The sequence below is a fragment of the Dipodomys spectabilis genome, unplaced genomic scaffold (assembly GCF_019054845.1).
Source record: "Dipodomys spectabilis isolate Male_0828 unplaced genomic scaffold, ASM1905484v1 ptg000422l, whole genome shotgun sequence".
In the NCBI taxonomy this organism is placed as follows: domain Eukaryota; kingdom Metazoa; phylum Chordata; class Mammalia; order Rodentia; family Heteromyidae; genus Dipodomys; species Dipodomys spectabilis.
In genome coordinates this window covers 5,015,059-5,041,674 of record NW_024871099.1, presented here as the reverse complement: position 1 = coordinate 5,041,674, position 26,616 = coordinate 5,015,059, and the positions used below count along the sequence as shown (strand labels likewise).

Sequence of the window (26,616 nt, the reverse complement as noted above, 5' to 3'; positions counted from 1 at the left end):
GTGGAAGACTTTGTAACATTCTTGGCATGCACAGGGACTTTCTTCCAGGTTTTACCAGTAGTTACTATATGTGGTAAGGCAGAAAGCTTTTGGACAGCCACTCAAAGCAGATGGTCTTTTTTTAACATTACTTCTCACATATTATCCAACAAGGTTGAATTTATGGCCGAAAAGTTTTCTCAGATTGATTTCAAAACAGGATGCAATACTGTTGTCTTTATATTAATGGTTCTCTTATTTCTCTGGTATGAATTTATGATCTTCTCAAGCTGTTTCTAAAAGACAGTTAAAAAAAAATCATTGAAAAAAGTCCTAATAAATATGGTAGAGCACTGCCTAGCAAGTACAAGACTCTGAACCCGAAAGACTATTCAAGTCTACTTTCTTACTATACAAGAAAGCTCAAAGACAAATAAAATTCCCAGGTATGGGACTGGAAGGTGGCTTCGTTGTAAAGTGCTTGTTTACATGTATGAAGCCCTGGGTTTGATTCCTCCGTATAAACTGAGGAAGCCAAAAGTGGTGCTGTGGCTCAAGTGGTAGAGCACTAGCCTTGAGCATAGAGAGGTTTAGGGACAGTGCCCAGGCCCTGACTTCAAACCCCAGGACTGGAGAAAAAAAATCCAGGTATATGTAGCTCTAACTGCTTCGAAATGTAATCTTGTAACACATTACTCAGAGAAAACACAAACTAGGTAACTACTGAACAAACAGAAGAATGAGAAAGACAAGGAAGACAGGGAAAATAATGAAACAGTATTTAATAAGGTACTTATTTCCACATTGTCTGGAAATTCCAAGTAGATGGTCATAAAAAAAAAAAAATGATGGAGCTGGGAAGGTGGCTCAGTGGTAGAGCACTTGCCTTGCATGCTCGAGGCCCTGGGTTCGATTCCTCAGCACCACATAAGAAAAAAAAAAGCTGGAAGGGTGCTGTGGCTCAAGTGGTAGAGTGCTAGTCTTGAGCTGAAGAGCTGAGGGACAGTGCCCAGGCCCAGAGTTCAAGTCCCACGACCGGACCCAAAAAAAAAAAAAAAAAAAAATGAGACTAAGAGGATCCTAGTTCTAAATCAGCCTAGGAAGAAGTGTATGAGTTAATCTCCAAGTGACCACCAAAATCTGCAAGTCAAGTTGTGGCTCAAATAGTAGCTTACCAGACCTGAGTAAAAAAGTGAGAACTGGCTGGGTACCAGTAGCTCACACCTGTAATCCTAGCTACTCAGGAGGCTAAGATCTGAGGATCCTGGTTTGAAGCCAGCCTGGGCAGGAAAGTCTGTGAGACTCATCTCCAATTAACAACCAGAAAACCAGAAGACTCATCTCCAATTAACGATCAGAAAACCAGAAGTGGCACTGTGGTTCAAGTGGTAGAGCACTAGCCTTGAGCTGAAGAGCTGAGGGAAAGCATCCAGGCCAAGTTCAAACCCACGACTGACCAAAACAACAACAACAACAAAAACAACAGAAGTGGCACTGTGGCTCAAGTGGTAAGAGCGCTAGCCTTGAGCACAAAGAAGCTCAGGAACAGTGCCCAGGCCATAAGTTCAAGTCCCACAACCAAAAACATCAACAAAAAAGATAGTGAGAGAAGCCTGACTCCTTTTACACTTCACCATGACCTATTAAATGATGGAGCGAGGTGCCCGTGGCTCACACCTATAATCCTAGCTACTGAGGAGACTGAGATCTGAGGATCTCGGTTCAAAGCCAGCCCGGGCAACAAAAGTCCTTGAGACTCTTATCTCCAATAAACCACCAGAAAACCAGAAGTGGCACTGTGGCTCAAGTGGTAGAGTGCTTGCCTTGAGCTGAAGAACACAGGGATGGCACCCAAGCCCAGAGTTCAAGCCCCATGACCGACAAAAAAAAAAAAAAAAAAAGAATGATGGAGCTAGGCACTGGTGGCTCACACCTGTTATCCTAGCTATTCAGGAGGCTGAGATCTGAGGATTGCAGTTCAAAACCAGCCCGGGCAGAAAAAGTCCATGAGACTCATCTTGAATAACCACCAGAAAACCGGAAGTGGCACTGTGGCTCAAATGGTACAGCACTAGCCTAGAGGTGACGGACAGCACCCAGGCCCAGAATTCAAGCCCCATGATCGACAAAAACAAAAACAAAAAAACTGAAAGTGCTGTTGTGGCTCAATTGACAGGGCACTTGGCTAAGCTGAAGAGTTAAGGGACAGTGCCAAGGCCCAGAGTTCAAGCCCCATAACAACAACAAAAAAAGGTGGAGCACTAGATTGAGTGAGGACAAAAGCTAGGAATGGTGCCCAGGCCCAGAAGGCAAGCCCAATCACCACACAAAACAACAGATGACCATACCATGGTATTTACCATACCACAGACAGTAACATTTGAAATTTTTCTCATCTCTTAGTTCCTCACTGATAACTGCATGGTTGGCCACAGTGTTTCAGAAGCCTCATCCACACACACAGAGATTATAATAATCCTTGTCACCTCAATGTTAAAGATTAATGTAGCTCATACCTGTAATCCTAGTTACTCAGGAGGCTGAAAAGCCAGCCTGTGCAGGAAACTCCATGAGACTCTTATCTCCAATAAACCACTCAGAAAACCGGAAGTGGCATTATGGCTCAAGTGGTAGAGTGCTTGCCTTGAGCTGAAGAGCATAGGGACAGTGCCCAAGCCCAGAGTTCAAGCCCCACGACTGAGACACAGACACACACAGACACACACACACATACACATAGATTAATGTAGACCTAAAGATGTCAAAACATTTATGAAAGCCCTAAAATGAAAAGACAGAGTAAGACAAATAGAACAGGACACATTGGGGCTGGGAAGGTGGCTCAGTGGTAGAGTGCTTGCCTTGTATGCATGAGGCCCTGGGTTCAATTCCTCAGCACCACTTAAGCAGAAAAAGCTGGAAGTGGGGCTGAGGCTCAAGTGGTAGAGTGCTGGTCTATAGCTGAAGAGCTGGGGGACAGCACCCAGGACCAGATTTCAGGCCCCACAACCGACAAAAAAAAAAAAGAACAGGACACACAATGGCCTGACACAGTGGTTTACACCTGTAATCTCAGCCTTGGGAGGCAGAATAAGGACCGCAAACAAATTTAAGGCAAGCCTGAGCTATATAATGAAACTCTATCTGAAACAATAAACAATAAAATCCCACTGAGCTAGAAATATAGGTCAGTGACAAAGCACTCTATAAACACCAAGAAGAGCTAAAAGAATTATTATAGCAATGAAATGTTAACAGGGTACTATAGCAAGGTGTTCTGGGGAATAATAAGACATAGAAAATGCAGAAAAAGGAAAAGTGAAAGGGAGAAGTTATATCATAGTAAAATTAATCAACTATGACTGGGAATGTGGCTTAGTGGTACAGTGTTTGCCTAGCAAGCATGAAGCCCTGGGTTCGATTCCTCAATACCACATAAACAGGAAAAGCCAGAAGGGGCGCTGTGGCTCAAATGGTAGAGTACTAGCCTCGAGCCAAAGAAGCTTAGGACAGCGCCCAGGCTTTGAGTTCAAGCCCCAGGACTGGCAAATAAAGGACTAATGAACAAATTCATGAGGTCCAAAATCCAGTAGAGGAGTTGAGAAAAAAAATCTAAACAAAAGTGAAGGAAAATTTCCATAGGCCTAGGCATGGCATTACCTGTTTACAATTCCAGTTACCCAGGATGTCCAAGAAGATCACAGTTCAAGCCCAGACTGCACAAAATGATAATGAGACCATCTCACAACAAGTAAGCTGAGAATGGTGGGATACACATATCAGATAGATAGGAAGCATTGGTAAAGGCTGGCCAAAAACTACAACAACAACAACAATAAACTAAAAAACAACTAAAACTAAAAAATGAAATAAAAAGGCTGGAGGTGTTGCTCAAGTGTCAAAAACTTGCCAGCAAATGAATTCAATCTTTAGTACAACCAAAAAAAAAAAAAGAAAAGGAATTTGCAGAACCAAGAAAATATTCTAGAATTGTAGACTGAATACATAAAAACAGGCCTATAAATACATAGAACATTGCACTGAAAAAGATTTATGCAAGGGGCATCGGTAGCTCACACTTGTAATCCTAGCTACTCAGGAGGCTGAGATCTGAGGATAGAAGTTTGAAGCCAGCCCAGGCAGAAAAGTGCCCGACTCATCTCCAACTATTTACTCAAAAACTGGAAGTGGAGGCTGGGAAGGTGGCTCAGTGGTAGAGTGCTTGCCTTGCATGCATGCATGAGGCCCTGGGTTCGATTCCTCAGCACCACATAAACAGAAAAAGCCGGAAGTGGCGCTGTGGCTCAAGCAGTAGAGCGCTAACCTTGAGCTGAAGAGCTGAGGGTCAGCGCCCAGGCCCAGAGTTCAGGCCTCATGACCAGACCCCCCCACAAAAAAAAACAACAAAAAAACCCCAGAAGTGGGGCTGTGGCTCAAAGTGGTAGAGTGCTAGCCATGAGCAAAAGAGCTCAAGGATAGCCTCCAGACCCTGAGTTCAAGCCCCATTAAGGAAAGAAGGGAGGGAGGAAGGGAGGGAATTCAAAACCTACTTAGCACCCAATAACAAGTTGGTTTTCTTTAACAACAATAATGCTGACTTCATTTTCTACTCCACAGTAGGTCAATTTTTATATAAAATACCCTTGTAAATTACTTATCTAGTCAATCCTTTGACTTTTTCTCTTTCACTATTTCCATAAAAGCCATCTTCATAATTTAAGAAATTAGCCGGTCGCCGGTGGCTCACATCTGTCATCCCAGCTACTCAGGAGACTGAGATCTGAGGATCGCGGTTCAAAGCCACCCCGAGCAGAAATATCCGTGAGACTCTTATCTCCAAAAAACCACTAGAAAACCGGAAGTGGCTCTGAGGCTCAAGCAGTAGAGTGCTCGCCTTGAGCTGAAGAGCGCAGGGACAGTGCCCAGGCCCAGAGTTCAAGCCCCGAGACCGACCAAAAAAAAAAATTAGAAAAGTGAGCACAAGAGGTTTCTACTCACACAACCACCCATGCATTCTCGCAAACGTGGAACCAGTTTCCCACTAATTCTACAACCCGACACCCCTCCAAACCTTGGTCGTCCACCCCTCCAACCCACCTTTCCCACAACACCCATTCACAAAAACTCTCGTTTGCAAATCACAAGAGGTAAATTCCCCACTTCGCCCTCCTCAAACCCGTCCACGGGTCCCGCCAATCCTTCCCTTCTGCCTCCTTGGAAAGGGTCGCATGCTAAACACCCACGTCTTGCAGACCCCAAACCAAAACTCACCAGTAGACAAAGACTGCCATAGGGAGCCAGGTACCGCGCCTGCGCACTATGTTCGTAGGCTGGAACTCAGAACCGTTCTTGGCCCGTCCTCCACTTTCTTTAAACTGCGAACTACACTACCCAGAAGTCTCAGGGGGCAGCGGTCTACGCTTTCCGGCATTTTTTGACGTCAGAAGTGTGCGACTTTCCCGCTCTGGTGATGGCAGGAATGCCCGGGAGCTGCGATTTAGGACTCAAGTTAAAATCTGTTTTTACCTGTGGAAGAGAGCAGTACCGTAGTCAGGTTAAAAAAAAACAACGTGGGGCGGACTTTCCGAAAGGAGCTACAAGACGCGGTTATTAAATCCGAGGTCATCCCTTGGCGGAGCATCGTCTTGCCAACCACTGGGCGTCTCTGAACTACATTTCCCAGAAGGCGACGGACCGACCGCAGCTCTGCTCTCCCTCACCTCGGCTCCACTCTCTCCGACTCTTGGTACCTTTCACTCCAGCTATTACAAAGAGATGCCACCTGCAATGCCAGAGGCGAAGAGTTTTAGGGACCGGGGAGAGGACTGACAGTTTCGTCAGGGCGAACTAGAGAATGTTGCGAAATTGTGTGACTATTGTGTTTTGATTCCCCTTGTTCGGATTGTAGTGATCTGATGTGAATGGGGTTGGGACTGTGTTACTGCGTGCTTCTCTTTGTATACAGGTATACGGAAGTTTGTGACTTTGTGGCTCTGTCACCGTGGGGATTGTGATTCTACAATCTCTTTTTTCTCTTCTAATTTTCCTGATCAAGGGCGCTGTCCCTCAGCTCTTCATCTCAAGGCTAGTGCTCTACCACTTGAGCCACAGCGCCACTTCCGGTTTTCTGAGAGGTTTATTGGAGAGAAGAGTCTCAAGGACTTTCTTGCCCAGGCTGGCTTTGAACCGCATCCTCAGATCTCAGCCTCCTGAGTAGCTAGGATTACAATGATTCTGCAGTCTTTCGTGAGCAATCAAATGACTGTGGGTGTGTAACTTTTAGAGTCCCATGGTGTGAGTGACTGGACAGCCATGCGAAGTGAGGAGAGTGTTACTACCTGTCTTATACAATTATAGGTGTGTGTACAAGACAGCCTGGCCCCTTGACCCTAAAACGGAATTCTCTATTACACAGATTATCCCCTCTCACCATCCCATGGTGGCTGAGGGGCAGGCAGAGTACGCACAGTCCCAGATGAAGTCCGTTTGTACTCCCCTTTCCCATTTCATCTAAGAGAGTTCCCGGAGGAGAAGGAAATACTAGTTGCAATATCTAAAGGTCATGCGTAAGGGTGTCTTGGTAGTTTCTCTTTGTACTGTTTTATTTTTTTCCAGGATTATTTTTTCCCCAAGATCTTTTTCCCCTTCTTGGAAATTACCTAACAACAACTAATAAAGTAATAACCTAGACTCAGTATTATTTCTCTTTGAAAATATTTTCCTGTGCTCCTAATTTTCTTTTTCTGTCGTATTTATTTTTGTGCCAGTCATAGGGCTTCAACTCCTGGCCCAGGAGCTGTACCTGAGCTTCTTTTGCTCAAGGCTAGTGCTTTACCACTTGAGCCACAGTGTCACTTTCAACTTTTTTTTGTTTAGTTTAATGGAGATATAAATCTCAGGACTTCTCTGCGTGGCTGGCTTTGAACCTCAATTCTCAGATTTCAGCCACCTGAGTAGCTAGGCTTAATTTTCCATTAATATGACATAGGGTTCATTTATCTTGTGTGTTGAGTAGTTTTACTATGAACAATGTCTCCTGTGGCTTATTTTTCACTATGCACAGTATTTTTATGATGTCTGTCTGATAACATTAAAGTCAGGGCAGTGACTACATTTTACTTATCTGGTCTTCCAGGGAACAGGCATTCCCCATTGCCTCTAATACTCTACAACTACAAGAAATGCTGAAATAGGGACTGGGAATGTAGTTTCGTGGTAGAGTGCTTGCCTAGCATGCATGAAGCCCTAGGTTCAATTCCTCAGTACTACATAAACAGAACAAGCCAGAAGTGGCACCATGGCTCAAGTGGTAGAGCTTTAGACCTGAGCATAGAGAGGCTCAGGGACTAAGCCCAGGCCCTGAGTTCAAGGCTCAGGACCGGGAATAAAAAAAATAAAAAAAGGAAAGAAATGTACCCATTACCTTACTTATATAACTGTAACCTCTATGTACATCACTTTTACAATAAAATAATTAAAAAAAAATGGATGGCACTAAATTACTTGAACCATGGCTCACGCTTGTATCCCTAGCTATTCAAGAGGTTGAGATCTAAGGATCACGGTTCAAAGCCAGCTTGGTCAGGAAAGTCTGTGAGCCTCATCTCCAATAAACCACTCAGAAAACCGGAAGTGGCACTGTGGCTCAAGTGGTACCATGAACTACTTTTGTTTTGTTTTGGTTTTTTTTGGGTCCGGTCGTGGGGCCTGAACTCTGGGCCTGGGCGCTGTCCCTCAGCTCCTCAGCTCAAGGCTAGCACTCTACCACTTCAGCCACAGCGCCACTTCCGGCTTTTTTTCTTTTTGCTTATGTGGTGCTGAGGAATCAAACCCAGGGCCTCAGGCATGCAAGGCAAGCGCTCTATCACTGAGCCACCTTCCCAGCCCTGGGATGAACTACTTTTGGAGACCTTTCCACAGGACTTACATTCATGGGGTTTCTTACCTGTGAGAATTCTCTGATGCCAAGCATGTTCTCTACAGGTTCCAATAGCCCTTCTGCACAAGTGTACTGCTTCTCACTGTGTGAGAATTCACTCATGTTCAAGGAGCTGGGAACTAATTCTAAATACCTCTCACAAGTGTTTAGATTTTTCACTAGTATGAACTCTCTGATGCCAGTCAGCTGTGAATGAAACCAGAAGTCCCTGCCACAGTGGAACATTTGTAGGGTTTCTTGTCAGTGTGGATTTCTGATGTCAGGCAAGTTGTGCCTTGATTCTGAAGGATTTCCCATAGAACATGTATTCATAGGCTTTCTCACCATGATTGGCATTTTGACTGGGAAAACATTCTCCAATGCTACTGACGATCTTCCTGTATTCCTCAGATTTATCGAACTTCCACTGTGAAGAATTTTCAAGTATCCATTAAGATCTTCACAAAAATTAAACAAATGATCATATATTCCCATATATTTGGAAGGTTTCACAACAGTGTGAATATTCAGTTGTAGTATATGTGAATTATCTATCCCAAAGGTTGTATTCAAAGGTTTTCTCACCACTGTTCTCTGAAATTGATCAAAGTTTGAGTCCCAACTGAAAACATTCTCATGTTCCTTACATTCACAGGCCTTCTTCTTGGAGGTGATGTGAGAGAGCTATAATTTTTGTGATAGGGCTTTGTCAGGCTGGATGTTTGTTTGAGTGAAACATTTAGCTTCAGGTGCTAGAACTTGAATTTTGCTTTTGCTTTGCCATTCACTGAAAATGGAGCTTTCCAGGCCAATGATTTGATACTTTCCATTATTCCCAACTGAGAAGTGCTGTGACCAATGACACCCTTCCTACATATGAACTCTTGGTCTCATTTTTGGACTCCAAATCTAGTGGCAGGGGGGGGGGGGGAGGGGGGGGGGCAGAGGGGGGGAGAAGGGAAAGACAACTTCTTCATAAATGTGTCACAGAAATAAAACTTAGGAAAGAAAGGAGCAACAAAGGAGATAAATGACTGGGTAAAATACTGATAAGAAATCTAGAAAAAGATAGCTCAGAAAATGGTAACCGTGTAACAAAATCATACTACTTAGGCATAGGAAAACATGGAGTCAGTAGACTTGAAATTTAGGTATCAATTATCACATAAGTATGTTGGTTAAGTACTAATGTCAGGAATTAATCTACAAAAAGTGAGTCAAAATCAATAGATGTAGAACTGGTCATTTCTACCTTGTAGAGGAGCTAATGTACATCCATATTTCATAGTCCATAGTCCATGTGTTTGTTCTTAACTATAATAAAATCCAAACATTTTACCATAAATAAAAAGGTGCTAGCCAGGTGTCATTGGTTCACTCCTGTAATGCTAAGTACTTAGGAGGTTGAGATCTGAGGATTGCAATTCAAAGCTAGTCTGGGCAGGAAAACCAATGAGCCAGAAGTGGTACTGTGGCTCAAGTGGTAGAGTGTTAGCCTTGAGCTGAAGAGCTGAGGGACAGCACCCAGGCCCAGAGTTCAAGCCCCAGGACTGACAAAAAAAGAAAAAGAAAAAGAAAGAGGAAAGGAAGCAATGTATCTGAGGGCTAGAGGCTTGGCTCAAATGGAGAGCAGTTGCCAACCAGGGAGAGGACCCTGAGTTCAAACCCCAGTTACATCAGAGTGGTAAAATACATTTGATTCTATGAAATCTTTTTACATACTGTGGAATTATATAATTAGCCAAATGCATCTGTTAATGTATCAGTTTACAAATGGAAAGAAATATCACTATTATTCTACACCCTTATCCCCTTTTTCAAGAAAATATCTAAAGTCAAGTGCCAGTGGATCATGCCCGCAATCCTAGGTACTCAGGAAGCTGAGATCTGAAGATCATAATTTAAAGCTAGCCTGGGAGGTTTGTCAGACTACTATCTCCAATTAACCACACACACACAGCTGCAAATGGAGCTGAGGGTGAAGTGGATAAGGACTAGCCATAAGCAAAAAATCTCAGTAACAATGCCAAGGCCAGGAGTTCAAGCCCCAGAACCAGCACAAATAAATAACTAATTAAATCTAAGAAGAATATGAAGAAAACTTTATTACAGAATAATATACTGTTAAAACTATATCCACTTCCTTAGGCATTTAGGTTAGACAACATTTTACCATCTTTGGTATGTCTTGAGGACAGTAAATAACAAACCCAATCTATCTGTAAACTTAGGGCTGTGGAGAAGCTCAGTTTGACAATGTGGCATTAAACAGATCCATCAGTTCTTTTTCTAAGAATATGATAAGGGAGGGCTGGGAAGGTGGCTCAGTGGTAGAGTGCTTGCCTTGCATGCATGAGGCCCTGGGTTCGATTCCTCAGCACCATATAAGCAAAAAGAAAAAAGCCGGAAGTGGCGCTGTGGCTGAAGTGGTAGAGTGCTAGCCTTGAGCTGAGGAGCTGAGGGACAGCGCCCAGGCCCAGAGTTCAGGCCCATGACTGGACCCAAAAAAAAAAAAAAAAAAAAAGAATATGATAAGGGAGGATGTAGGGATCCCACTCCTGCAATTCATTTGCTCTTGATAGAAGTGTGAACACAGGAGTTCTGGAGATTATTTGGAGAATAGACAAGCAATAGTAGACACTCTTGTTTGGCTCTATCCTTCACAACATGTCACAAATTATGAGGAAGAGGTATTGGCTCTTAATTGGAGCTATCCATGGAGGATTCAGAAGGGGAAAAAGCATTCATAAAGACATATAAGCCGGGCCCCGATGGCTCACACCTGTAATCCTAGCTACTCAGGACGCTGAGATCTGAGGATCGCGGTTCAAAGCCAGCCAGGGCAAGAAAGTCCGTGAGACTCATCTCCAATAAACCACTCAGAAAACCGGAAGTGGCACTGTGGCTCAAATGGTAGAGCGCTAGCCTTGAGCTGAAGAGCTGAGGGACAGCGCACAGGCCCAGAGTTCAAGTACCAAAACCGACAAAAAAAAAAAAAAAAATATATATATATATATACTAGCCAGACACTTGTGGCTCATGCCTGAAATCTTAGCTACTCAGAAGGCTGAGATCTGAGGATCCTGGTTCAAAACCAGCCCGAGCAGGAAAGTCCTGGAGACTCTCATATCCAATAAACTACTCAAAAAAACCCTCAAAAGTGGAATTGTCACTCAAAACGGTAGAGCGCTAGCCTTGAGCAAAAGTAGCTCAAGGACAGTGTCCAGGCCCAGAGTTCAAGACTCAGGACTGGCAAAAAAAAAGGAAAAAAATTGGAATAATGAAACATCTAGCCTTTCTTGAAGCCCCAACAAAGTAATTAAAAACACTTTTCTTCACCAACCATCGCTGAAGTTAAACATACCCAGACTGAAGTATGGGGAAGACTAGAATATGGTCGACAATCCCCTACATCATAAAAGCCAAAAGGCGGATGCTGGTAGCTCACGCTTGTCATCCTAGCTACTCAGGAGGCTGAGATTCGAGGATCACTGGTCCAAGCCAACCCTGGGAAGAAAGACTACCAGATTCTTTCCTACGATTAACAAAAGAGCTGTAGGCAGTTCCAAGGAGGAGAAGAAAGAGGAAGGAGAAAGAGGGAGGAGAAAGAGGGGGGGGGGGGAGGAGGAGGAGGAGGAGGAGGAGGAGGAGGAGGAGGAGGAGGAGGAGGAGGAGGAGGAGGAGGAGGAGGAGGAGGAGGAGGAGGAGGAGGAGGAGGAGGAGGAGGAGGAGGAGGAGGAGGAGGAGGAGGAGGAGGAGGAGGAGGAGGAGGAGGAGGAAAGATGAAGGAGGAAAAATGAGGAAGATTTTTTTTAAATTTTACTCATTGCTGTTTTAGGGATGATATACAGCGGGGTTACATTTACATATGTCAGGTAGTAGTATTAAGGAGGACAGAGAAGGGAAGAAAAGAGGGGCAGAGCAGGCGTCCGGGGTTCACGCCTGTAATCCTTCCTCGCTACTCGGGAGGCTGAGTCCCTGAGATTCATCTCCAATTAAAACATTTAAAAAGCCGCAAGGGGAGCTGTGGCTCGAGTGGTAGAGCCGCTACCCTTCAGCAAAGACGCTCAGGAGTAGCGCCTAGGCCTACAACCGCACAGAAAAAGAAAAAGAGAGACCTCGAGGGAAGAGGGGGCTACAGCGAGACAACGGGCATCCGTCTCCAGCGTTGTCCCAGGATCACTGGCTCGCCTCGGAACACCGCTCGGAGCCACTTACGTCACAACAGTCCCTGCCCCCGCTCGGCCACGGATCCAATGAGAATCAGCCAAACTGCCCCACCCCCGCCTCAGGTCCCGCCCGTATACCCGGGATCCAACCAGAACCAAGCCCCTCCCACCGGCGCGTCCTCCCACCGGCGCGTCCACGCCCACACGCTTGTTTCCTCGCCCAGGACCCTCGGGTCCCCACACCGGGCCCGTCACAAAGTCTCACACATCACCAGCACCATCTCCGGGAGCGGACATCTGGACAAGCGAGGCTTCCGCTTTCACAGGCCTTATCCAGGTCCCGGGAACTCCGTGGGGAGTGGAAGGGGAAGAGTCTCCGGTGAGCTTCCTTTCCCACCCGGACCTGGGCCGCCCTAACTCACCACACAGAAAACAGTGACCGCAAGGCCTGAGAAACGTGAACCCTACGCTTCATGCGCAGGCTTAGGGGACTAAGGGAAAAAAAAAGCACACACACAATCGAAGTCTAAGCAGACCGCGATAAAACCGGAGCAACGGCGCGCGTTCGCGCGCAGCAATTAACGCGCGTCCGCCGCCGCGGCCGCGAAGACCCCTGGGAGCGCCCCCCTCGGCCGCGAGTGCGCAGGCGCACACGGCTCAGCGGGGGCTCCGGCAATGCTGTTGGGTTCCAGGCCTCCTGAGGAGGCGGAGGACGGAGCTGGATGCTCAGAAACCAAAGAACAGACTCGGGGCGTCGTACCCGATGGGGAGGCGAGGGAGGAAGCCGGGACTCCCAGCCAGGCCTGGTAATTGGGACGACGGTACCCAGACGCTCAGCTAGAAGGCAGGGCCTGGGGCGTGGTCGGTGGGCGTGACCCGGGGGATGGTGGCCTTGACCTGGAGATTTTTACCTGTGTGAGCCTTCCCCCGTGGAAGCTCTGACGCTGGGAGCAGGTCGCTGCACAACAGTGTGTGTGTGTGTGTTGGGGGTTGACCAACCCCCATTCACACCAGCTGCATTTTGAATGTGTGTCACTGGGACGTAGCAGCTATTGTGTGAAAGGTGGACGTGTTGTTCTACTGTAGCCTCTGCGTGTGTCTTACTTTAAGATTGTGAGTGATATTTGAGATTGTGATTTATTTGTGATCTGTTCATGGTACATATTATGCACATCGGTATGCCAAAAGGAAACTCACTTGTACAACTACTAATCCATGCTAATAAAAATAAGGTGGAGGAAATAAAGTGATTTATGAATGTGATTGATTTTGCCTAGAATTGTATAGTATGCTTGCTCTAGTTCTGAGTGAAACATGACGGGTATGACTTAAAGTTCTGAATGAATATAACTGCACGTGTTTTTGTCTTGTCATATGTGAAGTTTTTTAATGACTGGTGACATAAATATTTAAGTGATTGATGAGCAGAAGCTTGTCGTTAAATTTACCTCAAAAGATTTAAATCATAATGTAGCAAATGAAATAGGAATATAAATACTGAATAGGAATTTACGTAATACCCAGTTGGTGATGCCATGCTAACTAAAAACAATGCATAGGAAATACACTGTGTTCCTTGAGGAAAGGCAAGAAAAACTGATTTTTTTAAAAATCACAACCACCACATTCTTTGTGGTGGGGAATTTGACTTCAGGGTCTCATGCCACTTGAGCTACATCCCCAGCTCTCATTACTACTTTCAACACTTTCTATGTAAGTGAATTTTCCTCTTGAAAATTCTAAGCTTGAAAAGTATTTGAGACGGGCGCTGGTGGCTCACGCCTGTAATCCTAGCTACTCAGGAGGCTGAGATCTGAGAATCGAGGTTCAAAGCCAGCCCGGGCAGGAGAGACCTTGAGACTCCTATCTCCAATAAACCACCAGAAAACCGGAAGTGGCGCTGTAGCTCAAGTGGTAGAGCGCTCGCCTTGAGCTGAAGAGCTGAGGGACAGCACCCAGGCCCAGAGTTCAAGCCCCACGACCGACAAAAAAAAAAAAAAAAAAGTATTTGAGCTGAATGCCAATGGCTCATGCTTGTAACCTTAGCTACTCAGGAGGCTGAGATCTGAGGAACAAAGTTTCAAAGCAGCCTAAGGAGAAAGTCCATGATATGCTTATCTCCAGTTACCTAACAAAAAGCTGGAAATGGAGATGTGATTCCAGTAGAATGCAGCCTGGAGTGAAAATGCTAAGGTAAGCACTCAGGGCCTGAGTTCAAGCCCCAGAACTGGCACAAAGAAGAGGACAGAGGGAGACGGAGGAAGGGTGAGGAGGAGGAGCAGGAAGAGTCTGAATACAAAGATTTAGTTCAGGCTGGGAAGGTGGCTCAGTGGTAGAGCACTTGCTTTGCATGCCTGAGGCCCTGGGTTCCATTCCTCAGCACCACATAAGCAAAAAGAAAAAAACCGGAAGTGGTGCTGTGGCTCAAGTGGTAGAGCCCTAGCCTTGAGCTGAGGAGCTGAGGGACAGCGCCCACACCCAGAGTTCAGGCCCCACGACCGGACTCAAAAAAAAAAAAAAAAAGATTTAGTTCACTGATAGAATGTTTTGCTTAGCATGGACAACACTGGGTTTGATCCTAGGCACCTGGGTGGGAGGAACAGAAGGGAGTGTCAATTTAGGAAATTAAAAAAAAAAAATCTGTGGGCTGGGAAGATGGCTCAGTGGTAGAGTGCTTGCCTTGCATGCATGAGGCCCTGGGTTCCATTCCTTAGCACCACATAAGCAGAAAAAGCTGGAAGTGGTGCTGTGGCTCAAGAGGTAGGGTGCTAGCCTTGAGCTGAAGAGCTGAGGGACAACGCCCACGCCCAGAGTTCAGGCCCCACGACCAGCAAAAAAAAAAAAAAAATCTGTGAGAATAGAACTACACTATATACTATAAGGAGATGCTATTATAGAAAAGAATAAGGGATGTCTTTAAATTTACTGATGGAAGCTTATTCTCCATTCATAATAATTATATACTTTAGAACTACAAAATTTCATTTGATGGGCAAAGATTTCAACTAAGCTGGATACCAGTGGCTCACATCTGTTATTCTAGCTACTTAGGAGGCTGAGATCTGAAGATCACGTGTCAAAGCCAGCTGGGGCAGGAAAGTCCCCTGTGAGACTCATCTCCGATAACTATTAACCACTCAAAAACAAGAAGTGATGCTGTGGCTCAAAGTGGTAGAGCACTAGCCTTGAGCAAAAGAGCTCAGGGCAGTACCCAGGCCCTGAATTCAAGCCCCATAGAAAATTGAAAATTTCAACTGTATTTGTTAATATCATGAACTTCAGGCTGACAATAAATTGACAGACTAAAAACAACTTGAAAGATTCTTGTGTTCTAGGGAAGATAGAAATTAGACTTGTGAGCTGGACACCGGTAGCCCATGCCTGTAATCCTAGCTACTCAGGAAGCTGAGATCTGAGGATAGCGGTTCAAAGACAACCTGGGCAGCAAAATCCCTTAGACTCTTTTTTTTTTTTTTTTGGGTCCGGTCGTGGGCCTGACTCTGGGCCTGGGCGCTGTCCCTCAGCTCTTCAGCTCAAGGCTAGCGCTCTACCACTTGAGCCACAGTGCCACTTCCGGCTTTTTTCTTTTTGCTTATGTGGTGCTGAGGAATCGAACCCAGGGCCTCAGGCATGCAAGGCAAGCACTCTACCACTGAGCCACCTTCCCAGCCCCTCCCTTAGACTCTTATCTCCAATAAACCCCTTGAAAACCAAAAGTGGCACTATGGCTCAAGTGGTAGAGTGCTGGCCTTGAGTAACAAATGCAGGGACAGTGCCCAGGCCCAGAGGTCAAGCTTCATGACCAAATAAATAAAGTAAATATATAAATAAATTAGAGGGCTGGGAAGGTGGCTCAGTGGTAGAGCGCTTGCCTTGCATGCATGAGGCCCTGGGTTCGATTCCTCAGCACCACATAAGCAAAAAGAAAAAAAGCCGGGAAGTGGGGCTGTAGCTCAAGTGGTAGAGTGCTAGCCTTGAGCTGAAGAGCTGAGGGACAGTGCCCAGGCCCAGAGTTCAGGCCCCATGACCGGACCCAAAAAAACAAAAAACAAAAAAAAATAAATAAATTAGACCTGGGGAATTCAAAACAAAACACAAAATTTCCTTTCTAAGTTTCAACAGATTCCACAGAAACCTATTCTGCCTCAGCAAGAAACTAGGTTTCTGGTTAGAAGAGAGCAGGACTTGTCCATTTTCCCACTAACATGTATCCTGGATTTATATACAGGAAAAGAGTAGTGATAATACAAATTTAACTGAGTTACTCTAGGAAAAGTAACTAGTATTGTTCTCTCATGGCTCCTTGTGCTTTGCCTTTGTAGGACATTTCTCTTTTTTGAAAGAAGAGCTCAAAAGACAAGGATCATCTCCTGTTGTCCAAGCCATGCCGAAGGTGAGGTATTTCCTGTTTTAGGAAATAGGATCACAGGAAACATTTGTTCAGCAATGTCACCTAAACTGCCTGGATAATTGGCATTGGTCTTCAGTGAGGTCCTGGATTGGGGTAAGATATCCATAAGGCACAATATTTAACAACTCTTGGGATGGTGTGTTCCAAAATTTTGTGCTCAGTGCCTTCCTACCTTACCTGTTCCAAACCCCATTCTCAGTTTCTCCATTTAAGCCTTCCCCCAAGTGCACCTTCTGATTATAGGCAGTATTTACATATTGTTTATGTCCCAGTCCTGGGACTTGAACTCATGGCCTGGCTGCTGTCCTTGAGCTTTTTTCTAACGACTACTAACAATTCATAATTGTGAATATGTTGGAAATGTACTTAGTCCATTCTGAGACCCAGTGCTTTGAAGGAAGATAATCCAGTGTAATTTCATACTGCTTTTCCTTGATAGAGTTCAGAGACTGTTCCCTACTGTGCCTTTAGTTATTTCCTGAATTTACTAACTGGTTTTCTTCTCCCCGTGAACTTTTAAAAGCTGATGCCCTGTATTCCTACAAAACAAATCTGTTGTGAGTACAAAACCTTATATCCTCAACAAAGCCTTGGAGACCAAAATAAAATTTTTTTTCTTCTTTGCATTGTGACATTTTCCCATGTATATATTTCTTTCATTGCATCTGTAATGTCTACGGTGCATGTATTTCCATGTATGCCTCTCTCCTAGCCTCTAACTTCTTATGAGCAGAATAAAGGTTTAACTGGTTTTGATCCTCCATAAACCAGATACATCAGAACAAATATGTAATTTCAGTTGATATGTTTAGCATGAGGTAATAAGTAAATACTGATAATGCATTTTCAAGGATTAAAAAAACACAAAGTAAGAAAACTAGTGTGACCAGTAAACTTGGTCAGAACAGGCCTTCAATATTTAGTTCTCACCCATTTCCGATCACTTCAGGATGAACTAGAGTATGCCCTTACAGGGACCAGTGTCATTCAAGGATGTCACTGTGGACTTCACGGCGGAGGAGTGGCAGCAGCTGGACCATGCACAGAAAGCCCTCTATAGGGATGTGATGTTGGAAAATTATTGCCACTTCATTTCTGTGGGTAAGGAAACACTCCTTAAATCTATCAATGTCATATATATCCTAAGAGATACAGTGATTCCTAAAACATACAGAACTTTCAGAGATGAAAGATAAAAGATCTCTTTTTATTAACAAAATATAATTATATCCTTTCTTGTCTACTACAGAGTACTGACTCTGGTAAGATGTTACTGTGTATGACATCTGCCATCTTGAAATTGTAGTGTGTGTGTGTGTGTGTGTGAATACATGTATATGTGAATATAAATATGTGAATGAACTCAGGGCCTGGGCACTGTCCCTTAACATTTTCTTTCAAGAGTGGCACTTGACCAATTGAGTCACAGTTCTATTTCTGGCTTTTTGCTGGTTAATTAGACCTAAGAATCTCATGGGTGGGCTGGGAAGTTGGCTCAGTGGTAGAGCGCTTGCCTTGCATGCCTGAGGCCCTCGGTTCGATTCCTCAGCACCACATAAGCAAAAAGAAAAAAAAAAAGCTGGAAGTGATGCTGTGGCTCAAGTGGTAGAGTGCTAGCCTTGAGCTGAAGAGCTGAGGGACAGCGCCCAGGCCCAGAGTTCAGGCCCCACGACTGGACCCCCCAAAAAATGTAAAAAAAAAAAGAATCTCATGGGCTAGCTTGGAACCACAATCCTCAGATCTCGGCCTCCTTTGAAACCATATTTTTCTCTTCAACAGTTTGAAGGCCATACAGCTTAGATCAAATCTGATTTTTCGTTGTCAGGATTTCATATAGCTAAGCCCGATATGATCCGCAAGTTGGAACAAGGAGGAGAGCTGTGGACACAGAGAATTTTTCCAAGTCAGAACTATGGAGGTGAGTCTGTACAGATAAAATTCCAGTGGAATAAACTCTCAGGTAGTTGGCACCTTTGAATGCTTTTACAGATCTCCTGAGGTGTTTTTTTTTTTTTTTTTGCCAGTCATGGTGCCTGAACTCTGGGCCTGGGCACTGTCCCTCAGCTCTTCAGCTCAAGGCTAGTGCTCTACCACTTGAGCCACAGCACCACTTCCAGCTTTTTCTGCTTATGTGGTGCTGAGGAATCGAACCCAGGGCCTTATGCATGCAAGGCAAGCACTCTACCACTGAGCCACCTTCCCAGCCCCCCCCCCTTTTTTTTTTTTATCATTAGTAAAGTTTGAACTAGGCATTTGCAGGCACCTTTCTGATGTGTCCTAAAAGGAGCTTTGTCAGTCTCAGTTCTTGTACTGAGAACCACAATAATCTGATCCTTTTTTTTTTTTCTCCTCTCTTTTTTTGTGGGTCATGGGGCTTGAACTCTGGGCCTGGGCGCTGTCCTTGAGCTCTACAGCTCAAGGCTAACGCTCTACCACGTGAGCCACAGTGCCACTTCCGGCTTTTTCTGTTTATGAGGTGCTGAGGAATTGAACCCAGGGCCTCATGCATGAGAGGTAAGCACTCTACCATTGAGCTACCTTCCCCGCCCCTGATCCATTCTTTAGTTGTAATTACAACTTGCTTTGTGTGAAGCATAAATGCAAGTAGACAATTCAGCCCATTTATCCTACTCTACTAGCTTACAAGAATTGCCAGGCAGGGCTGGGAAGGTGGTTCAGTGATAGAGCGCTTGCCTTGCATGCCTGAGGCCCTGGGTTCGATTCCCCAGCACCGCATAAGCAAAAAGAAAAAGCCAGAAGTGGCACTGTGGCTCAAGTGGTAGAGCGCTAGCCTTGAGCTGAAGAGCTGAGGGACAGCACCCAGGCCCAGAGTTCAGGCCCTTAACTGGACCCCCTTCCCCCGCAAAAAAAAGAATTGCCAGGCATGGTGGCTCACATTTATAATATAGTACTAGCTATTCAGAAAGAAGATTGATGTTCTAGGCCAGCACAGGCAAAATATTCATGAGGCCACTCCTACCCTCCACTATACGATAAAAATCTTAGTATATAGTACACATCGTTATTCTAGCTATGGTGGGTAGCTTAAAGAGGAAGATCAAGGTCCAGATTGTCCTGGATAAAAAGGGGCTGAGAGCATTGTTTAAGTGCTGGAGTACCTGCCTGGAAAGCTAAGTCCTAAGTCCTGAGTTTAAACCCCAATACCACTGGAAAATAAAAAGATCTTTACTCATTTGCTTTTTATTCTTTCATTCTCATAATCTTTTTTTTTTGACATGGGGCTTGACCTCTGGGCTTGGCGCTGTCCCTGAGCTCTTCTGTTCAAGGCAAGCATTCTACCACTTGAGCCATAGCACCACTTCTGGTTTTCTGATGGTTAATTGGACATAAGAGTCTCATGGACTTTATTGCCTGGGCTGGCTTTGAACTATGATCCTCAAATCTCAGCCTCCTGAGTGGCTAGGATTACAGGTGTGAGCCACCAGCACCCAGCTTGCTATCTATTTGATCAAATGGCACTGTAATGTTTTGTTCCTTACTACCAAATTTTTAAATTTTTATTTTACTTTATTGTAAGGGTGATGTCAGAGGGGTTACTGTTACATAAGTAAGGTAATGAGCACTTTTTTCTTCTTTCTTTTTTTTTTTTGTCAAGTCTTGGGGGCTGAACTCTGGGCCTGGGCACTGTCCCTCAGCTCTCCAGCTCAAGGCTAGCACTCTACCATTAGAGCCACAGCGCCACTTGCAGCTTTTTTCTTTTTGCTGTGGTGCTGAGGAATCGAACCCAGGGCCTCATGCATGCAAGGCAAGTGCTCTACCACTGAGCCAATTTCCCAGTCCATGACTACATTTCTTTTTTTTTTATTGTGAAAATACTGTACAGAGGGGTTACAATTACACGGGCAAGATAATGAGAACATTTCTTATCAAGCATTGTAGCTTCCTCCTTTGTTAACCCTTCCCATCCCTTCCCAACCTCCCCCCACCCCTCCCACCCCATGACTACATTTCTTTTTTTTCTTTTTTTTTTGGGTCCAGTTGTGGGGCCTGAACTCTGGGCTTGGGCACTGTCCCTCAGCTCTTCAGCTCAAGGCTAGTGCTCTACCACTTGAGCCACAGCGCCACTTCCGGCTTTTTTCTTTTTGCTTATGTGGTGCTGAGGAATCGAACCCAGGGCCTCATGCATGCAAGGCAAGCGCTCTACCACTGAGCCACCTTCCCAGCCCCGCCATGACTACATTTCTTATAGAACATTGTTACTTCTTCCCCTACCAGAAGTTTTATCATGTGACAAATTCTACATGTTACTTACAGATCCCTGTTCTGTTAGCTAGCTAAGAAGCTAAAGGGTGCTGTAATCCACACAGATCTCTAACTTCTCACACCGTATAAGAGTTCAGGACCAACCATAGGTTCCATAACTTAAATGAACCCACCAAATGCTGCTGTGGTCACAGTTGCTGAATACTATAGAGAAAGGTGAAAATCAGCCAAGAGAAAAAGCACATGAGGCAGAGTTCAGGGAAGTGTCACACATGCTGCTTCTATGCATTTTCTAGGAAGGTTGGGGCTAGCGTTGCTTTTCTGGGAACAGTGAGTATGAGGTACAGCAAGCAGGGAAGCACACATGTATAGGTTTTCACCTCAGCCTAATAGTTATACTTGTTACAATGCTCCTGTCTAGTACTCTTTAGTGGTTTACTTCATTATCTGATTCTTATTCCAAGAAAAATCCCTCTTCCACGATTTGTCTCCTGCTCATGTATCCCTGCATTACCCTCTGTATCCAGCTCAGTTACAACATACCAAGTTTTTTCTTTTCTTTTTTTTTTTGTCGGTCGGGGGGCTTGGACTTTGGGCTTGGGCACTGTCCCTCAGCTCTTCAGCTCAAAGCAAGCGCTCTACCACTTTAGCCACAGCACCACTTCCGGTTTTCGAGTGGTTTATTGGAAATAAGTGTCTCACGAACTTTCCTGCCCAGGCTGGCTTTGAACTGCGATCCTCAGATCTCAGCCTCCTGAGTAGCTAGGATTAAAGGCATGAACCACCGGCGCCCGGCTTGACAGCCAAGTTTTCTTTCTTTTTTTTTTTTTTTGGGTCCGGTCGTGGGGCCTGAACTCTGGGCTTGGGTGCTGTCCCTCAGCTCTTCAGCTCAAGGCTAGTGCTCTACCACTTGAGCCACAGCACCACTTCTGGCTTTTTTCTTTTTGCTTATGTGGTGCTGAGGAATCAAACCCACGGCCTCATACATGCAAGGCAAGCATTGTACCAATGAGCCACCTTCCCAGCCCCACAGCCAAGTTTTCTTATGCTATTTCTCCTCATTTGAATGGTAGCAGGAATTGTGTTTATGGATTCAAATTTTTTTTTAAATTTTCATTTATGTGGTACTGAGGAATTGAACCCAGGGCCTCATGCATTCTAGGCAAACACTTTGCCACTAAGCCATATTTCTAACCTGTGTTTATGTTTTGTACCTTTTCCAGATCAAAAGGTAATGAATTCTATTCTTTTCCTACACTACAACATCAAAACAGGGAGTTCTTGGCATATACATCCAATCCATAGCCTAACATAAAAGTTTATAGTAATCTTAATTGTATCTTTTTCCCTAGAAGATGAGAATGCTGAAGATGTTTTAGTGGAACTCAAAAAATATCAAGGCAAACATTCCAGATCTATTGTATTTATCAATCACAAAAAATTAATTAAAGAGAGAAATATTTATGGAAAAGGCCTTTGTCTAAGCAAGAACCACATTACTTCAAAAGCGCTCTGTGACTATAAACCTGATAGAAAATTTTTGAAAAACATTTCAGAGTTTATTAGAAATCTAAACCCTGTAAGAGAGAAGCTTGGTGAGAGTAACGGATGGGAGAAATCAGTCCTCAGTACCAAACACGAGAAAGTTCATCGCACAGTGAATCTCCACAAATCAACAGAGAAGGACCTCAGTGGAAAGCAGGAGATTGCTCAACATCAAAAGGTGCAAACTGCAGAGCCACCATTTGAATGTAATGAATGTAACAAATCCTTCTTCATGAAAAGAGTGTTGTTTGCACACATAAGAGTTCATCAAGGAGAAAGAACCTCTGAGTACAATAAAGATGGAATTGCCTTCCTGGAAAAGTCAAATCTAAGTGGCCATTTGCATCATCTTATGGAAAAGAAGTCCTCTCCATACAACAAATTGCTCTGTAGGAAGTCTGGCTTTCTTGTACAACAGAGGTCTCAAACAGAAGATAAACCCTTTCAATGTCCTTACTGTGGGAACAGCTTTAGAAGGAAGTCATACCTCATTGAACATCAGCGTATTCACACAGGCGAAAAACCCTATGTTTGCAATCAGTGTGAAAAGGCTTTCAGACAGAAGACAGCCCTCACTCTTCATGAGAAGACCCATATAGAGGGGAAACCCTATCTTTGCATTGATTGTGGGAAGTCGTTCCGTCAGAAGGCAACCCTCACGAGACATCACAAAACACATACAGGGGAAAAAGCCTATGAATGTAGTCAGTGTGGAAGTGCCTTTAGGAAGAAGTCCTATCTTGTCGATCACCAGCGAACTCACACTGGGGAGAAACCCTATCAGTGTAATGAGTGTGGCAAGGCATTTATCCAAAAAACAACCCTCACTGTACATCAGAGAACGCACACTGGGGAGAAACCCTATATTTGTAATGACTGTGGGAAGTCCTTCTGCCAAAAAACAACCCTCACTCTCCATCAGAGGATTCACACAGGGGAGAAACCCTACATTTGTAATGAGTGTGGGAAGTCCTTCCGCCAGAAGGCAATCCTTACAGTTCACCACAGAATACACACAGGAGAAAAGTCCAATGGATGTACTCAATGTGGGAAAGCCTTCAGTAGGAAATCAAACCTTATTCGACATCAGAAAACACACACAGGAGAGAAACCATATGAATGTAAAGAATGTGGGAAGTTCTTCAGTTGTAAGTCAAATCTCATTGTCCACCAGAAAACTCACAAGGTACAAAGTCTCAGGATTCAGTAAATCATGACACTTTTGTAAAAAAAACAAAAAAAAAAAACCATTTTACATCATAGTGAAACCTGTACCTGCTGCTGCTTGCAAGTATAATAATTTTCAGTGGCTTAAAATACTGTACCACATATTTACTGCTTGCTAATTTGTAAAACAACTACATGCACACACAAACACTTGATAAAAGACAAAACACTTAGAATATAAAAGCTTAATATGTAACCTGTTAAATTGCTACAAACACATAAAATTGTTTTTACTTTTTTTTTTTTTTTTGGGTCCAGTTGTGGGGCCTGAACTCTGGGCCTGGGCGCTGTCCCTCAGCTCTTCAGCTCAAGGCTAGCGCTCTGCCACTTGAGCCACAGCGCCACTTCTGGGTTTTTTGTTTCTGCTTATGTGGTGCTGAGGAATCAAACCCAGGGCCTCATGCATGCAAGGCAAGCGCTCGACCACTGAGCCACCTTCTCAGCCCTGTTTTTACTTTTAGTGCATAGCTTTTGGTGGACTATAACAAGCAGCTGGCCAACTGCTTGAGATCCATGGACTCACTATGAAGAAAGGAAATGGGAACTTGTACTTCTCTTTACAAATGTCTCTTTACAAACTTGTGGAAGTGGTGCTGTAGCTCAAGTAGTAGAGCACTCACCTTGAGCTGAAGAGCTGAGGGACAGCACCCAGGCCGAGTTCAATCCCCATGACCGACAAAAAAAAAAATTGTTAATCCTCAAAGTGAACACAATTTTGACCTATTAGTTTTATGTAATATAACTATTATGTAAATTTTACAATGATGTATTAAGTGTTCTTTCATAATAGGTGTCATTCATTGTGATATGTTTAACTGTGAATGCATGTGCCAGAAGTTCATTTATTTTCATCTGGTATAGTATTTATAATCAAAAAATATTCTGTATATTACTTATCATTCATTTTCATTCTGTAAATAATTCCATTAGAAGAGTATATAGCGATCTGTTCTACTGTTGATGGACTTTGATGTTGTTTACATTCAGGTCATAATAATGCTTCTAAGCGTATACTTGTCTTCTGCTTGCACTATTGTGTAAACTTAAGAGTGTGGAACTGCTGGATCCTAAGACATGTGTATGTTTAACCAGCTTTGGTAAATACTTCTAAACAATTAACCTCACAGCATGATATATTCTAAAGGGAAAGGAATATTTTAAATTACTGAAAAAGCATAAGTAAAGTTGGATGCTGATGGCTCATGCCTATAATACTCAAATCTGAGGAAAGAGTTTCATAGCACTCTACCACTTGACCCACAGCTCCACTTCTGGTTTTTGGTGGTTGACTGGAGAGTCTCACAGAGTTTCCTGCTCAGGCTGGCTTCCACTGAAGAGCTCAGCCTCCTGAGTAGCTGGAATTGCAAGCGTGAGCCACTGGTGCTCAGCTGGGATATCTCCAAAGGATAGCTGTAAGCACCGACCCAGAGAACCATTCCGACACACAGTCTTGTAGGAGAAAGAAGTGCTTACTGTCAGTAGAGGCTGACAGGCTATCTCTTGTGGGATAGAGAGTAGCAAACTGTTCTCGCAGCCTTAGAGATAGATATAGTGACAGGAGTCTGAGGGCAAAAGAAGGAGCTGGAGGGCTGGAAAGTTTTATAATCACAGATGGACACCGGAGATATCCCACAGCCAGGGCAGCACATTCTATAGCTGGTTCGCAGCCAGGGAAAACATCCCATCACAGAGACAATACGTATCTAGCATGTAGCAAAACCAATATATCTTATAGCTGTCATGTAGCCAGGGGAAACATCTTGGAGCAGAGACAATACATTCTATAGTTGGCACCTTGTGATCACACACTTGAACCAGCGTGAGACTGACTAGTATCCAGACTCCATTACTGATGCACCCGAAGCTGGTGAGAATAGACAACTAGGGCCAGGCCTGGCTTGCAAGGGACCCAGGGTGGGGACTGTCAACCCAAGTGGGGGTGAATAAGCTTATAATAGCAGTGGTGGAAAATTCTCCCAGAATCAGAACTTCTAGGCGGGTACCTCTTTTGGTGGTCAGTTCTTTGCAACTGGAATCCATAAGATTATAAACCTGGAGGGAAAATGAAGCAGCAGCCACCCACCGGTTGCTACTCAGGACGCTGAGATCTGAGGATTGTACTTCAAAACCAGCCCGAACAGGAGTCTCCGTGAGACTCTAACCTCCAACCACTAGAAAACAGGCAGTGGCATGGTGGTTCAGAGTGATAGAGCACTAATCTGGAGCAGAAGAGGGCAGGGACAGTGGCCCATAGTTTGATTTCAGGTCCTGTGACAGACATAAAAGCAGCAGGGTCATTCAAGGACACAAAATTCCATTAAACAAGTGAACCTACAACTGGCACAGAGGAGGGCACTCACCACTAATACCCCGTGTATTAAACACCAAGCTAGACACTGGGGGCCGGGGTGCCCTGACAAAGAGAAATCAAGCCGTGCTTCATTTCAAAACGACTCTCGTCAACATATGTATTGATGGAAGGCTTCCTAGACAGATACACTTTCAGGAAAACATTCCTTCAGTAGACAACCTCCTCAGTCCCAAATTTAAACCTAGAACAGCAGAAGTGAGAAGGAAGCTTTCCGCACGACCTAGTTCATATCACTAAATTATAAGCTTCCTTTAGCGCCAGCATGGGGGCGCAAGCTAGCCCTTGGGAGGCAAAGGCAGGATGCTGTGCTGGCTTAGCTCTGCATAACAAGATCCCTTCTCCAAGAAACCGAGACGTCTCCCATGACGGGAGGCCGTGGCGGCACCGTGACAAGCTGGCAGTGCTGGGTCCCCACGCGTCTCCTCCTCAGGTATTCACAGGCCTGAGCCCCGCTGGCGACGCGTCTCGTCTCCAGTAACGTAGAAAGCAACATTCCCAACCTGACAAGTAGAACTTGGAAGGGAAACCGCCGTCCAGGTTCAAAAGAGGCCCGGAGGTCTCTGGGAAGTGTAGTCCGAGACCCTAGAAGCCCGGATGTAGAGGCAGCGCGCGCGCGCGCGCGCGCGCATCCGTAGCTAACGGCGTGGAGAAACGCCGCGTCCCACCCACCCCACACCCCCGGGGATTTCTGGGAGGGTAGGCCCCGCAGGCGTGGGCTGCTGGACCGCCAGTCTCGTCGCCGCCAAGGGGGCAGAGGCTGGGACGTCCTGCC

At 44.8% G+C, this 26,616-nt stretch overlaps 1 protein-coding gene across 1 annotated transcript; it reads left to right on the top strand.

Moving 5' to 3' along the window:
- Positions 1-12,355: 12,355 nt before the first annotated feature.
- On the top strand, positions 12,356-23,690 carry Znf382 (zinc finger protein 382). The gene is made up of 5 exons (XM_042668019.1): positions 12,356-12,872; positions 16,389-16,459; positions 17,452-17,578; positions 18,303-18,395; positions 22,054-23,690. Exons 1-5 carry the CDS (start codon positions 12,830-12,832, stop codon positions 23,454-23,456), a joined length of 1,737 nt encoding a protein of 578 aa, XP_042523953.1. The 5' UTR covers positions 12,356-12,829; the 3' UTR covers positions 23,457-23,690.
- Positions 23,691-26,616: the final 2,926 nt, after the last annotated feature.